This window comes from Felis catus, chromosome C1 (assembly GCF_018350175.1).
Source record: "Felis catus isolate Fca126 chromosome C1, F.catus_Fca126_mat1.0, whole genome shotgun sequence".
Taxonomy (NCBI): domain Eukaryota; kingdom Metazoa; phylum Chordata; class Mammalia; order Carnivora; family Felidae; genus Felis; species Felis catus.
Window position 1 is genome coordinate 186,877,207 of NC_058375.1, and position 15,683 is coordinate 186,892,889.

The 15,683-nt window shown below is 36.6% G+C and overlaps 1 protein-coding gene across 1 annotated transcript in view; it reads right to left on the bottom strand.

Moving 5' to 3' along the window:
- FAM126B (family with sequence similarity 126 member B) overlaps positions 1-15,683 on the bottom strand; it is a 92,893-nt gene that overhangs the window by 15,233 nt on the left and 61,977 nt on the right. Inside the window, 3 exon segments of the mRNA XM_019838445.3 lie at positions 1,920-2,007; positions 5,504-5,620; positions 9,849-9,944. Of these exon segments, the coding sequence (XP_019694004.1) occupies positions 1,920-2,007; positions 5,504-5,620; positions 9,849-9,944 (301 nt within the window).

Genomic DNA, 15,683 nt, shown 5'->3' on the forward strand with positions numbered 1-15,683 from the left:
AATACTTAAAAAAAAATTTTTTTTTAACATTTATTTTATTTTTGAGAGACAGAGAGAGAGCATGAGCATGGGAGAAGCAGAGAGAGAGGAAGATACAGAATCCCAAGCAGGCCTCAGGCCCTGAGCTGTCAGCACAGACGCAGGGCTCAAACTCATGAACCACAAGACCATGACCTGAGCCAAAGTCGGACGCTTAACTGACTGAGCCACCAAGGCGCCTCCATAAGTAATATTCTTAAAATACCATCATAATACTACAAAAAGCCCAGAAAACACAGAAATTTGCAAAGAAAAACCATCCACAGTTGAATCACCTGATGACCATGAGATTTGTATGTTGCCTCTGTCTTGTCTAGATTTAAAAAACAGTTGTACACTGCCTGACTGACCACTTACACAAGCTAGCATTTTCTTTAGCATAAATTTTTGAATATAAATTTTTTTTTTCAGTGTTTATTTTTGAGAGAGGGGAAACAGCATGAGCAGGGGAGGGGCAGAGAGAGAGGGAGGCAGAAAATCCCAAGCAGGCTCTGTGCTATCAGTGCAAAGCCCGATGTTGGGCTCGAACCTATGAAATGTGAGATCAAGACCTGAGCCAAAGTCGGATGCTCAACTGACTGAGCCACCCAGGTGCCCCCTGCATATATAAAAACTTAATCATACTCTGCTGTGAAACATCTTTTTTAATTAAGAATTTTTTAAGTTTATTTAATTTGAAAGAGAGAGCAAGCATGCACACACATGTACATGTACAAGCAGGGAGTGGCAGAGAGACAGAGAACCCCAAGCAGCCTCCGCATTTTCAGCACAGAGTCCAAAGCAGGGCTCGATCTCACAACCATGAGATCATGACCTGAGCCGAAATCAAGAATCAGACGCTTATTAACCGACTGAGCCACCCAGGTGCCCCAAAACATTGATTGTTCTGATTCCTCTGAGATTAAAAATAACACTAATGTTTGGATATTATACATTTTATAATACATTAAAAAAATTCAAAGTAGGGGCGCCTGGGTGGTGCAGTCGGTTAAGCGTCTCTCTTCAGCCAGGTCATGATCTCGCCGTCCGTGAGTTCGAGCCCCGCGTTGGGCTCTGGGCTGATGGCTCAGAGCCTGGAGCCTGTTTCCGATTCTGTGTCTCCCTCTCTCTCTGCCCCTTCCCCGTTCATGCTCTGTCTCTCTCTGTCCCAAAAATAAATAAACGTTGAAAAAAAAAAATTCAAAGTAGTTCTGGGATGTTTTGCTAGATATGAGGTAGTGGGTTAAAGAAAACACACGACTGAACTACTTCTGTAAAGGGAGGTTCGGAATTGCGTTATACTGCTACTGGTAAAGGGAAGAATGCCTTCCTTACTCCACTACTACATGTTCGCATTTGCTTTTTGATCGACCATTTACCTTTTGGAAATATATTTATTTTGTGGGAGAGTATGAAATCTTTTTATAGAGAACAAAATATTAATTGGCTTTCTTGTCATGCTTGTTGAGAATCTTTTTCTCAGTTTGTACAATACATATTAACTTTGTTTTTAAAAAACTGGTGTTTTAGAATTTAGATGCTTATGTGGTCAAAAACTAAAACAAAACCCAACCTATTTTGAGTGACTTGTCCCATCTCTTAAGCTTAGAAAATCCTCCCAACTCTAGAAATTTTAGTATTTCTAACCTTTTCCTCTTTCTTTTCTTAAAGGATTTCAAAACATTTGATTCTTAATTTATCTGAACTTTATTTTGATATGTGGTAGAAGAGGATCCAAATAAATTTTGTTTTCTCTCCAAAAGTTAACCAAATGTTACAGAATAAACCTTTTCCCCTCTATGATTTAGATTGCCTCATATCTTATATACTGAATATCTTTATTCACTAGTGCCCCGTTCAGGCATAGGTATGTTTAATAAAAAGTAAATATAATAACTTACCAATAGTGGTTGAGAAAAAAGTTCTAGCTGAGCTCTATAAATGATGTCATCAAGGACTTCTTGGCCAAGGTCCCACTGCCCATTATACCTGTGGAGAAGCAGATTGTTTACTATCTTTAGCAAGTATCTCTAATCTTCAACAACATTTTTATTGTTCCAAGTCCTACTATTTTGGTTCTAAAACAAGTTTTCACATTAATATTTGTATCATCTCATTTCCAAACTGTCTTACTTTTGGTTACAAGTACAAAATGAAGATTTTTGAAATCTAATGTTTATCTACTAATGTTTAAAATAGTTTACAGATGTCTTTTCACATAATTGGCTTTTGTCATGTGTTGATATTTAGGGTAATCTACTGAAATGCATTTATGAAAACTTAGGTTATGAACTATGTAGATAGACATAGTTTTCCAGAAAGAAAGCCTGACCTACTTCCAGACTCTAATTTAATGACTAGTTATATTTTGGCTATTTAAAAAGTACTAAAAGGACTACTATGAACAATTACACACCAACAAACTGGACAACCTAGAAGAAGGATAAGTTCCTAAAAACACACAGACTACAAGGACTGAATCATGAAGAAACAGAAAATTTGAACAGACCAACTACTGGTAAGGAAATCGAAGCACTAATCAAAACCCTGCTAACAAACACAAGTCCAGGACCAGGTGGCTTCACAGGTGAATTCTACCAAACATTTAAAGAAAAATTAATACCAACTCTTCTCAAACTCTTCCGAACAACAGGAGAGAATACTTCCATATTCATTTTAGAAGGCCAGCATTACTCTGATACCAAAACCAGACAAGAACACTACCAGAAAAGAAAATTACAGGCCAATATCCCTGATGAACATAGATGAACAAAAAAATTCTCAACAAAATATTAGCAAACCAAATTCAACAATATATTAAAAGGATCATGTATCATGATCAAGTGGGATTCATCCCTTGGTGCAAATATGGCTCAAAATCTGCAATTCAATCAATATGATACACCATATTAACAAAATGAAGGATAAAAATCATATGATCATTTCAATAGGTGCAAAAAAAAAACCATTTGACAAAATTCAACATCCATTCATGATAAAAACTCAACAACGTGAGTGTACAGGGGACACACCTTGACAATAACAAAAGGCATATATGACAAGCCTACAGCTAACATCATACTCAATGGTGAAAAACTCAAGGCTTTTTCTCTAAGATCAGGAACAAGACAAGGATCCTACTCTTGCCACTTTTATTCAACATAGTACTAGAAATTCTAGCCATAGCAATTGGGCAAGAAAAAGAAATTAAAGGATCCAAAATCAGAAAAGAGTAAAACTGTCTCTATTGCAGATAACATGGTATTTATACAAAACTCTAACAATGTCACTAAAAACATTATTAGAATAAGTGAATTCAATAAAGTTGTAGGATACAAAAATCAGTATTTAAAATCTGTTGCACTTATATTCACTAATAATGGACTATAAGAACGTGAAATTGAGAAAAAAATTCCATTTATAATTGCATTAAAATAGTACCTAGGAATAAATTTAACAAGAAAATGAAAGACCTATATACTGTACACTTAAATTTTTATATAAGACACAGATGAAAGAAATAGAAAAACACAAATGGAAAGATATTGCATGCTCATGGATTAGAAGAATTAATATTGTTAAAATGTCCATACAATCCAAAGCAATCTACAGATTCAGGGTAATCCCCATCAAAACTTCAATGATATTTTTCACAGAAATAGAAATAATCCTAAAATTTGTATGGAAACACAAAAGACCCCGAATAGCCAAAACAATCTTGAAAAAAAAAGACCACAGCTGGAGGCATCACATTTCCTGATTTCTAACTAGACTGCAAAACTACAGTAATTAAAACAGTGTGGGTACTGGCATATATAACATACATAGATCAATGGAAACAGAAGAGAGCCACGAAATAAACTTGGGCATGTGTTGTCAATTAATTTATAACAAAGAGCCAAGATTATACAACAGGGAAAGGAAAGTCTCTTCAATAAATGGTGTTGGCAAAACTGAGCAATGACATGCAAAACAATGAAACTGGACCCCCATCTTACATCAACACAAAAATCAAATCAAAATGGAATAAAACCTAAATGTGAGACCTGAAACCATAAAAACTCCTAGAAGAAAACATAGGCAGCAATTTCTTTGACATCTGCCTTGGCAACATTTTTTTTTTCTTTAGATATGTCCTCATAGGCAAGGGAGACAAAAGCAAAAATAAACTATTGAAACTACACCAAAATAAAAAGCTTTTGCAAAGGAAACCACCAAGAAAATGAAAAGGCAATCTACTAAATGGGAAAAGGTATTTGCAATGATATATCCAATAATGGGTTAATATCCAAAATATATAAAGAACTTAACAATTCACCATTAAAAAAACAAATAATCTGGTTAAAAAATGGGCAGAGGAAGCAGTCAGTTAAGCATCTGACTTCAGCTCCGGTCATGATCTTGCAGTCTGTGAGTTCGAGCCCCGCGTTGGGCTCTGTGCTGACAGCTAAGTGCATGGAGCCTGCCTGCTTCGGATTCTTTGTCTCCCTCTCTCTCCACCCGTCCCCCACTCATGCTTTGTCCCTCCATGAAAAATGAATAAACCTTAAAAAAAAATTTTTTTTTTAAATGGGCAGAGGACCTGAATAGATATTTTTCCAAAGAACACATACAGATGGCCAACAGGTACATGAAAAGTACTTAACATCACCAATCATCAGGGAAATGCAAATCAAAACCATTAGATATCACCTTGTACCTGCAAGAATGGCTATTACCAAAAAGACAATATTGAAATAAGTGTTGCCAAGGATGTGGAGAGAGGAAATCCTGTGCATTATTGATGAAAATGTAAACTGGTGCAGCAACAGTATGGCAATCAGTATGGAGGGTCATCAAAAAATTAAAAATAAAACTACCATATGATCTAGCAGTTCCACTTCTGGTACATGTCTAAAGGAAACAAAATCACTGAACTCGAAAAGACATCTCCACTCCCATTCACTGCAGCATTATTTACAAAAGCAAGACATGGAAACAATCTAGTGTTCACTGACAGATGAGTGGGTAAAGAAAATAGAAAATATGGTGTACACACACACACATGGGGCGGGACAATAAATATTATTCAACCATAAAAAAGCAAAAAAAATCCTGCTATTTGCAACAACATGGACAGATCTTGAGGGCAAATCTGTAACTAGGTGTAGTAACAGATGTTAACTAAACTTACTGAGGTAATCATTTCACAATATAAAATATATTGAATCACTGGGTTGTGCATCTAAAATTAATAAATCTTATATTTCAATTGCATCTCAATTAAAAATTGTCTTTGATCATTATTATTAATCATTGTCATTTAAATAACAAGTGTACAATTCATTTTTAAAAAGTACTATAAGGAATTCATATTAGAAAGAGAAGATAATGGGTCCTTCATGGAATAAGAGTCAGTATTGTACAACTGATAAGGACAAAAGAGAAATATTAAGCTTCCAAACATTAGGAACAATTCACTGAGTTTTATAGTCTATCTACTTACATGGCATAATAAACCCCTGTGAGGAGTTGCACCATGAATTCGGGATCCAATACTATTCGACCACAGAGTTCTTTCCAGTGTTTTTCATGTTGCCGTGGAAACCCACTCACACAAACCCTAGGAAAAGATGGAATTTGCCATGTATGATTTCCTGATTCATTAAACATTTTTCCTTCCATAAATTCACTTATTCAATTATTCATCCCTCTTATATTTACTGAGTACCTGCTATGTGCCAGTCACTGTCCTGGGCCTACGCATACAGTTATGAATAGACAAAAAGATAAAAATAAAATCTGTGCCCTCATGAAGCATACATTCTAGAGAACCTTCTCAATAAAAGCAACAAGTTTTCTCAAATAGCTAACTATCTCTGTCGTCCTTCTCCTTCTTTACAAAACAAATGTATAATTCTTACATGTCCCAAATTGTATCAGGATGAATTAGTGGGAGATACAGAAATTTCAAAACAAATTAAGGGACATTTCAAAATACTGATGTTTGTGAGGGCTTTTTATTTTCTTTTATTTTTAGGTAATCTCTACACCCAACATGGAGCTAGAACTCACAACCCTGAGATCAAGAGTCACACGCTGTACCCACTATGTACCCACTAAGTCAGCCAGGTGCTCTATGAGGCCATTTTTTAATTAAAGTGCCATAAATAAGCTTCTGTCTTCATCTCATTAAGAAATGCTTCCAGAAAAGTTATGCTGAATAATTATCAAAGTTGTAATGTACTTATATTATTTTAATCAATTAGTTTGTTAGAATAATTATAATGGTGAGTCCAGAAGAAATTTTTCAGTGTTTAGTGCATTACAGTCTCGGGAAATTTTTTTTAAATCTCAATTTACACATATATTTTTGTAGCAGAGATATACAATTAAGAGATCAATTAAAGACTTATAAGCATAGGGATGCCTGGCTGGCTCAGCTGGTGGAGCATGTGACTCTTGATCTTAGGGTTCTGAGTTCAAACCCCATGCTGGGTGTGGAGCCTGCTTAAAAAAAAAAGTACAAAACAAAACCTACAATGGTTAAATTAAAAAAAAAAAAAGACTTGTAAACATAGTATGGCATTATATTAGTATAAAATTATGTGGGCAAAGTAGTAGGAAAGATCAATTTCAAGGAGGAAAAGAAATAATGTTAGATTATTAAAAGCTTGTTCATCTATTCCTCAAATGGATTATGGTGGGTATTTACATTATAAACATTTAAAATACTGACCTAACAATTTGGTTTATTTTGTGAATATGTACATGCCAGAAATCATACCATTTGCAACTATTTAAGATAAAATGAAAAATTTTAATGTTAACTTAAGACGTGTAACAGCTACACAGTGTGTCAAAATTTTTTAGGGGATATATGAACAAAAGTGTGAGGACCACTAAATTCTGCCATCATTTTTGCTCTTAAGAAACTCTGTTAATAAAGTGCCACAAAAATTACAGATTTGGCAGAATTGTTTTCATGAATCAATGATAGGTCGCTTATAAATATTTTAAAAAATGTTTTTTTAATGTTTATTTATTTTTGAGAGAGAGAGAGAGAGAGAGAGAGACAGAGCATGAGTGGGGGAGAGGAAGACAGAGAGGGAGACACAGGATCCGAAGCAGGCTCCAGGCTCTGAGCTGTCAGCACAGAGCCCAACGCGGGGCTCAAGCCCACAAACCACAAAATCATGACCAGAGTCAAAGTCAGATGCTTAACCGACTGAGCCACCTAGGCACCCCTATAAATAAATTTATCTGTAGATAGGCAATAAGTACTTAAACAGTATACTCTCTTGATAACAGTATCTAGGTTAGAGACAAGAATTGTGCTAGTCATTAATCATATTACAGGCAAGTGAAAATAATACAGCTATTTTAAGAGAATCTATAAAATCAAACTTGTAGCTAATTAGATTGATTTTTCCCCAATTAGCAAAACAATTTTGTTGTAAATAGGACCACACTCTCTTCCCACTAACACAACAGTATGAACTTGAGCAAAACATTTGGGAGTGGACAGTCTCTTGTAGGGCCATGAATCCCTGTATGATCCCTCCCTCCCTCCCTTGCTGGTATTCACACCCTATATATCACCTACTATTGAGTGTGGGTGGGATCTGTGATTTGCTTCCAACCAATAGGATACGGCAAAGGTGATGGGATTTCTGTGACTACATGTATGTGATTATTTTATATAACAAGGCTGCAATGTAGGTCTCGCTGGAGTCTCTCTCCGCTTTGAAGAAGCAAGCTACCGTTTTGTAGGCTGCCTATGTAGAGAAGACTACGTGGCAAAGAACTAGGCTGGCCTTTAGCAGTCAGCCAACAAGAAGCTGAAGCCCTCAGTCCTACAACTATAAGAACAGAATTCTGCCAATAAAAGTGTACAATACCTCAGTTGAGCCTCAGATAAAACTGTACCTTCAGCTGACATATTAAACACAGCTTTCTAAGACCCTAAGCAGAGGACCCAGCTAATGCATGCCTAGACTCCTGACTTACAGAAACCGTGAAATAATAAATGTGTGCTATTTTAGCTGTTACGTTCATAGTACATGGCAATTTGTTATGAGGCAATAGAAAACTAATAGAGTAAAACCTTGGATTGTGAGTAACATGTTCTGCAAGTGTTCCACAAGACAAGCAAACATTTCTAATAAAATCTTAACTTGATAAATGAGTGATGTCTTGCAATACGAGTAGTATGTGATACCAGATGTCACATGATCACAACTGAGCCAAGGGTTCTTCTCTCTCTCTTGCTGTGGAATTGTGGGCGGGTGACTGTCTTGATGCTCAGATGCTTGGTCTCAGGCTGCAGTGTTTGGCAGAAATTAGTGATTTTTCAGAACGCTGGAAGGTGCCCACAACTGGCACTAGTGTGTTTTTTGTCACTTCAAAACACCTGTGGACAGTCCTTTGCTTTTCCACACAAGAGTAAGCTTACGAATGCTTTGCTTCCTTCTAGGTCAGGCCGTCTACAGATATAGACCCTCTCCTCTGCTGCCCTAGTGCCAGTTACATTAAATACAGTATATGACAAGAGTTTATTAATACAGTACTGTAGTCAACATGTATACAACACAACATGTATACAATGGGCCCCATGCAGAAAAAGATTCCACTGAGTCAATAGACAGCAGCGATTCCATTAGTGATAGTGAAAGTCATCCTCTTCTCTCTCGTCTCACTCACACCAGCCACAAAGGTTTTCAAAGGTAAGTGCAGGTTAATTTACTTTTCTTTATATTTTGTATTTTCTTTATTATTTTGTATTATATTACAGTACTGTAATCACTTTTATCTGAATATTTTTGGGTTGTGGAATGAATCATGTGAGTTTTCATTACTTCTCATGGGGAAATTTGCTTTGATATGCAAGTGCTTTGGATTACAAGCATGTTTCTGGAATGAATTATGCTCCCAAACCAAGGTCTTACTGTAGAGCATTTAACCTTTTTCAGGGGACTCAGTTTCCTCAAGTAAAAATCAGTTGGACAGAGAGATACCTGGGTGGCTCAGCTGGCTGAGTGTCTGACTTCAGCTCAGGTCATGATCTCACGGTTTGTGGGTTCAGGCCTCACATGAGGCTTTGTGCTGACAGCTCAGAGCCTGGAGGCTACCTTGGATTCTGCATCTCCCTCCCCTATTTTCTGCCCTCCCCTATTCTCTGCCCCTCCCCTATTCACGTTCTCTCAAAAAGAAACATTTTTTAAAAATTTAAAAAATCAGTTGGACAGAATGAACTCAGGGTTCTTTTTATAATTGAAATTCTGTGACTCAAAAGGTACTCTGACTCCAAACTAACTTATATTAAATTTTTTTTCTATACTGGACATTTAAATTTCAGCTCAGCTGAACTCAAATTATTAGAAATTCTGAATTAGTGAAGACTGGAACACACAAATACAAATGAGACATATAAATGATTTATGCTATTGCTAATTTTATTCAAAGCACAGTTATTGTGAAATATATAAATGAAAAACTTCACATTCCTTCAGACTTTCTCCACATATAGGACTATTATTCAAAGCTCTCAAAGGGATTTATAAAACTGGGCATCCAGGCAGTGATTAGGTGTATTACTAAGCCAAACTAAATTTAAGACATCTTGGCTTGACTTGATGTTCAGCTAGAAACTACTTCTTTAATGCTAAAATACTTTTAAGAAGTCATGATATGTGAGGGATGATAAGAATTCCTACAGGAATGTAAGCTCCTTGAGTTTTGTTTACTGCTATATTACCAAAAATTAGAACAGCACCTACTACAGAAAATGCACTCAATAAATATTTGTCAAATAAATGAATATGAAGGCTAATGATAATTATTATTCTCACCTGGAGCCCATCCGACAAAGAGACTGGTAAGATGAAGCAGGCATATACACAATAGCAGAATTATAACACAACATGAGAAAACTCAGGACTTCAAACCTAGAAAAAATAAACAAAGGAAAAGGATTACAAACAATTATTTCTACCAGAGGCTACAGTAAGTCATTTCTTTGGTGGGTGTTTGTAACAAGAATGTGTTAATATTGACCGTCATGATTTTTCAATCAGATTGCTGATATCCTTCCCTGTTTTCATCTTCCTTATTAATTGCTACCATCTATATTTTCCTCCTCCAAAAATAAGCCATCATGCTTAAACAGATGACTCCCTTATCACATTAACCCACTGTTCCTATTGACTGCATGATAAAAATCCAAACCAATCATGACATAAAAGGCCTTTAAAATCCACCCTCAAAACCTACCTCTCCAACCTCACTTCCCTCCACTGCTTACCTCGTATACCACACTACATCAATCTTCTTACCACTCCATGAATACATCATAACTTTTTGTAACTCCTTGCTTTTATAGAGGCTGCTCTTTCTTACTAGAACATACTTTTTCACTTGGGTAATTACTGCTTAAGTTTCAAATGTTGGTTCAAATTTTTACCTTAGATATAAAGCCATTCTTAATTCTCCCAGCTAAAGGAAACAGTTCTCTTTGTTTTGTAGCTCTAATACAGCACAGTGAATCTTAATTGCTGGTGTTTAGCTACGTAGTACCTATTTACTAACAAGCAACTTTAGTTTACTCATTTAGTTTATCATTCCTAGGTCTAGTATCCAACATTGTCTAATATGTTACAATTGCTCAAAAACGTTTATTTTAAATTTATAAAGAATTTTATTGAATGAATAAATATTTCTTAATTTTTAAAGTCTCTAAGAAAGTGGCTCCTTAATCTGGATGCACACTACTGTTATTTAAGGACATTCTGGAATGATATATTCTGGTGCCTCAACCCAGACTGACCCAATTAGAATCTATGAGGGCATGATCCAAGAAAGTTGTACTTCTAAAAAGCTTCTTATAGGTGGTAAAGAGTATATAGAAACTCTTTGTACTATTTTTGAGATATTTTCTGTAAAAAAAAAAAAAGTGAAATTATTTCAAAAGAAAAAGTTAAAAACTGAGTTGAAAGTCTGACTTGGAAGCAGTCATATCTTCAGATTCCTTCTCCATCTCAATACTGTTAGGTTTATTGAAGACTTACTTTTTTAAAGAATTAAAGAAAATTCTATGTGGGCGCCACATGGGTGGTTCAGTGGGTTAGGCATCTCACTCTTGATTTCAGCTCAAGTCATGACCTCACGGGTGGGACTGAGCCCTGCAACGGGCTCTATGCTGACAGTGCAGAGCCTGCTTGGGATTCTCTTTCTCCCTCTCTCTCTCAAAATAAATAAATAAACTTAAAAAAAAAAAAAAGAAAAGAAAAAAAGAAGAGAAAGAAGAGAAGGAAGGAAGGAAGGAAGGAAGGAAGGAAGGAAGGAAGGAAGGAAGGAAAAGAAAGGAAGGAAGGAAGGAAGGAAGGAAGGAAGGAAGGAAGGAAGGAAGGAAAGAAAGAAAGAAAGAAAGAAAGAAAGAAAGAAAGAAAGAAAGAAAGAAAGAAAGAAAGAAAGAAAGAAAGAAAAAGAAATTTCTACCTGGGAACCACCAAGCAATTAATAATTGTGGTTTGGAGTGGGCATTGGAGTGGGGCAGTTACCATACTGAAAAAAGGAAAATAAAGTATTTCGTACTGGATACTGAAACCTCAAGTTCTCCTTCCCTCCTTGGTCACTAGAATGCTAGCAACCAGCCCTCTAGCGAAGAGACTGAAAGAGTTTCTCTAGGGAATTAGACCACTCTAAGAGGAAAGACATAGAGGTATATAGACTTGGGAAGTTATCCAACTGAATGGCTCAGTGAAGTTCACAGTCAACTAGCCCTATTTACAAAGTCAGAGCTGCTCATTTTTTATTTCCTTTCCTTAGTCTTCCATAGTATAAGGAGTGGGGAGGATTAACAGACATCTGAAGAACTCCACTAACATGAAATGAAATCAAAATAAAGAAATAAAGAAAGGATAGGGGCATAATTTGGAGGAAACATAGAATATACAAGGAGAAAAAAAAAACTTTGAATAAATACATTATCATTAATATTCCCCCAAATTAAGAGAAGATGTTGTTTCTAGGAAAAATTAAGGATCTCTTTAAAATGACTACTTAGAAAACTAACTGACAAAATTAAGAACTCAAGAAAAAGACTGGTGGATGAAGTTGAGGAAATATCACAGAAAGTAAAGCTAAAGGAAAAAGATATGGCAGATGGCAGGGAAAAGAGGACCATTCCAATAGTTGCAACATCCAAATAATAAAACCACCATTAGAAAGTAAAAGACCAAATAAATAAAAGAAAAACAATAAAAGGCCAGAAAAAATGGAGAAGCCAAACTAATTAACAAAAATAATTCAAGAAAACTTTCCAGTCTAAATAAAGGACATGAGTTTCCAAATCAAAAAGGTCCACCCAGTGCTCAGCACAATGGAGGGAATAAACCTACACCAAGAAATATCATAGTGGAATTTCAGAATACTAGGAAAAAAGAATGAGGATATAGGTACAGTAAACAGATCCACAAAGGAAAAAGACAAAGGGAATTCCCAGAATTAGGGTGAAGGGAGGAAAAAAGACAGTCTCTTCCAACAAATGGTGTTGGGAAAACTGGACAAACATGCAAAAGAATGAACCTGAACCACTTTCTTACACCATACACAAAAATAAACTCAAAATGGATGAAAGACCTAAATGTGCATAGGAAACTATCAAAATCCTAGAGGAGAACACAGGCAGCAACCTCTTTGACCTCGGCCACAGCAACTTCTTACTAGATACGTCGCCAAAGGCAACGGAAACAAAAGCAAACATACACTATTGAGAATTCAACAAGATAAAAAGTTTCTGCCCAGCAGAGGAAACAATCAATAAAACTAAAAGGCAACCTTCGCAATGGAGAAGATATTTTCAAATGACATATCTGATAAAGGGTTAGTATGTAAAATCTATAAAGAACTTATCAAATTCAACACCCAAAAAACAAATAATCCACTGAAGAAATGAATCGACAGAATTTATGAATAGACACTTTTCCAAAGACATCCATCCAGTTGGCTAACAGATACGTGAAAAGATGCTCAATATCACTCATCATCAAGGGAAATAGAAATCAAAACCACAACAAGGTATCACCTCACACCTGTCAGAAGGGCTAAAATTAACAACACAAGAAACAATAGGTGTTGGTGAGAATGCAGAGTAAGGGAACCCTCTTGCACTGTTGGTGGGAATGCAAACTTGCACAGACACTCTGGAGAACAGTATAAGGGTTCCTCAAAAAACTAAAAACAGAACTACCCTGTGATCCAGCAATTGCATTATTAGCTATTTACCCAAACGATAAAAAAATGCAGATTCAGAGGGATACATGCACCCTCATGTTTATAGCAACATTATCAACAATAGTCAAACTATGGAGAAAGCCTAAATGTCCACTGACTAATGAATGGCTAAGAAGATGTGGTATACATATATATAATTGAATATTAACTCAGTCATCAAAAAGAATGGAATTTTGCCATTTGCAACCATGTGGATGGAGCTAAGCAAAATAAGTAAATCAGAGAAAGAAAAATACCAAGATTTCACTCCTATATGGAATCTAAGAAACAAAACAGATAAACGCATGGGAAGGGGAGGGAGAGAGAGAAGAGAGGAAAACAAACCACAAGAGACTTTTTTTTTTTTCAACGTTTATTTATTTTTTTGGGGACAGAGAGAGACAGAGCATGAACGGGGGAGGGGCAGAGAGAGAGGGAGACACAGAATCGGAAACAGGCTCCAGGTTCCGAGCCATCAGCCCAGAGCCTGACGCGGGGCTCGAACTCACGGACCGCGAGATCGTGACCTGGCTGAAGTCGGACGCTTAACCGACTGCGCCACCCAGGCGCCCCCCTTTTTTTTTTTAATATTTATTTATTTTTGAGAGAGACAGAGACAGGATGCAAGTGGGTTAGGGGCAGAGAGAGAGGGAGACACAGAATCTGAAGCAGGCTCCAGGCTCCGAGCTGTCAGCCCAGAACCCGACGTGGGGCTCAAACTCATGAGCTGTGAGATCATGACCTGAGCCGAAGTCGGATGCTCAACCAACTGAGCCACCCAGGCGCCCCCACAAGAGATTCTTGGCGACAGAGAACAAACTGAGGGTTGATGGAGGGAGGTGGGTGGGAGATGGGCTAGATGGGTGATGGGTATTAAAAAGGGAACTTGTGATGAGCAGTGTTATATGTAAGTGATGAATCACTGAATTCTACTCCAGAAATCAATATTGCACTGTATGTTAACTAAAATTAAAAAAAAAAAAAAGAGTGAAGGGAGATCCCAAGATAATAAATGTATACCAGGCAGAGAGGGCAACACAGCCCAGATTAAAGTAAGTGAAAGGCTCCAGGAACCCCTTTCGTAGGAAAATGAAATTGGGAGAATAATTGATATGAATGAAAATTTAAAAGGAGATTTAGACAACTGATAGAGAATTTATAGGAGCTGAATTATAAAGCAGATAATAAAGAAAAAAAGGACAATTATGAACTCCAAGTAAAACAAAAAGGTCCACAGGAAAGGAAAAGTAATCAATTAATTACAAACCTCAGTCATACAAAGCAAGGAAGCTTAAAATGAACCGTGGTCACTGATAATAATAAATTTGAAAAATGAGTTCCCCACAGTTAAACAGAACTATATCAAGAGGACAGGAGGAAGAGAGAGAAAATGAGCTAAATCTTTATCTTTCATAGAGATAGTTATTAGATAATATCCCAAACTCAAAAATTAAGAAGCAGCAAGTTACTTAAAGAGTAAATATTAAGAAAGTCAGTTAAAAGCAAGATTTCTCAAGCTTTGCACCACTGGCATTTTGGGCTAGATAAGTGTTTGTTGTGGGAGGCTGGCCCAAGCATCACAGGATGGTTGAGCAGCAACATCTACATATCAGATGCCTACAGCAGCCCTCCCTCCTACCTAGCTGTGACAATCAAACAAATATCCAGGTATTACCGTATGTTTGCTGGGAGGCAGAAATGCTCTGGTTGAGAACCACTGGTTAAAAGTTGTTGGGGCGCCTGGGTGGCGCAGTCAGTTAAGCGTCCGACTTCAGCCAGGTCACGATCTCGCGGTCCGTGAGTTCGAGCCCCGCGTCAGGCTCTGGGCTGATGGCTCAGAGCCTGGAGCCTGTTTCCGATTCTGTGTCTCCCTCTCTCTCTGCCCCTCCCCCGTTCATGCTTTGTCTCTCTCTGTCCCAAAAATAAATAAAGGTTGAAAAAAAAAATTTTTTAAAAAAGTTGTTATAATACCTCAGAAAGGAGAAGTGGAAGAGGGGGTAGGGAGGAGCTGGAGACTGTAGTTTTTCTTCATAAACTGTATAGAGTGAATGCATGTTTAAATATGAAAAAAATACGTATCTGCATGTGTATATGTGAGTATTCTTGATATAGTAGACTGTACAAAAACTAAATAACAAAACACTAAAACCTACAGCAAAAAACAAAGAAAACAGTAGCACAAGTGAGATAACAGATTTCATAACCACTTCAATGGCTACACTTCAAGAGATGGATGCTTGCTTGTGGGAATGTAAAATGGTTCACTTACTCTAGAAAACATCATGAGAGTTTCTTAAAAAGTTAAGCATTAGATTATCATATGACCTAACCATCTGCTCTTAGGTATATACCCAAAAGAAATGAAAATGTATGTTCATATAAAAACTTATAAACAAATGTTCACAGCAGTATTA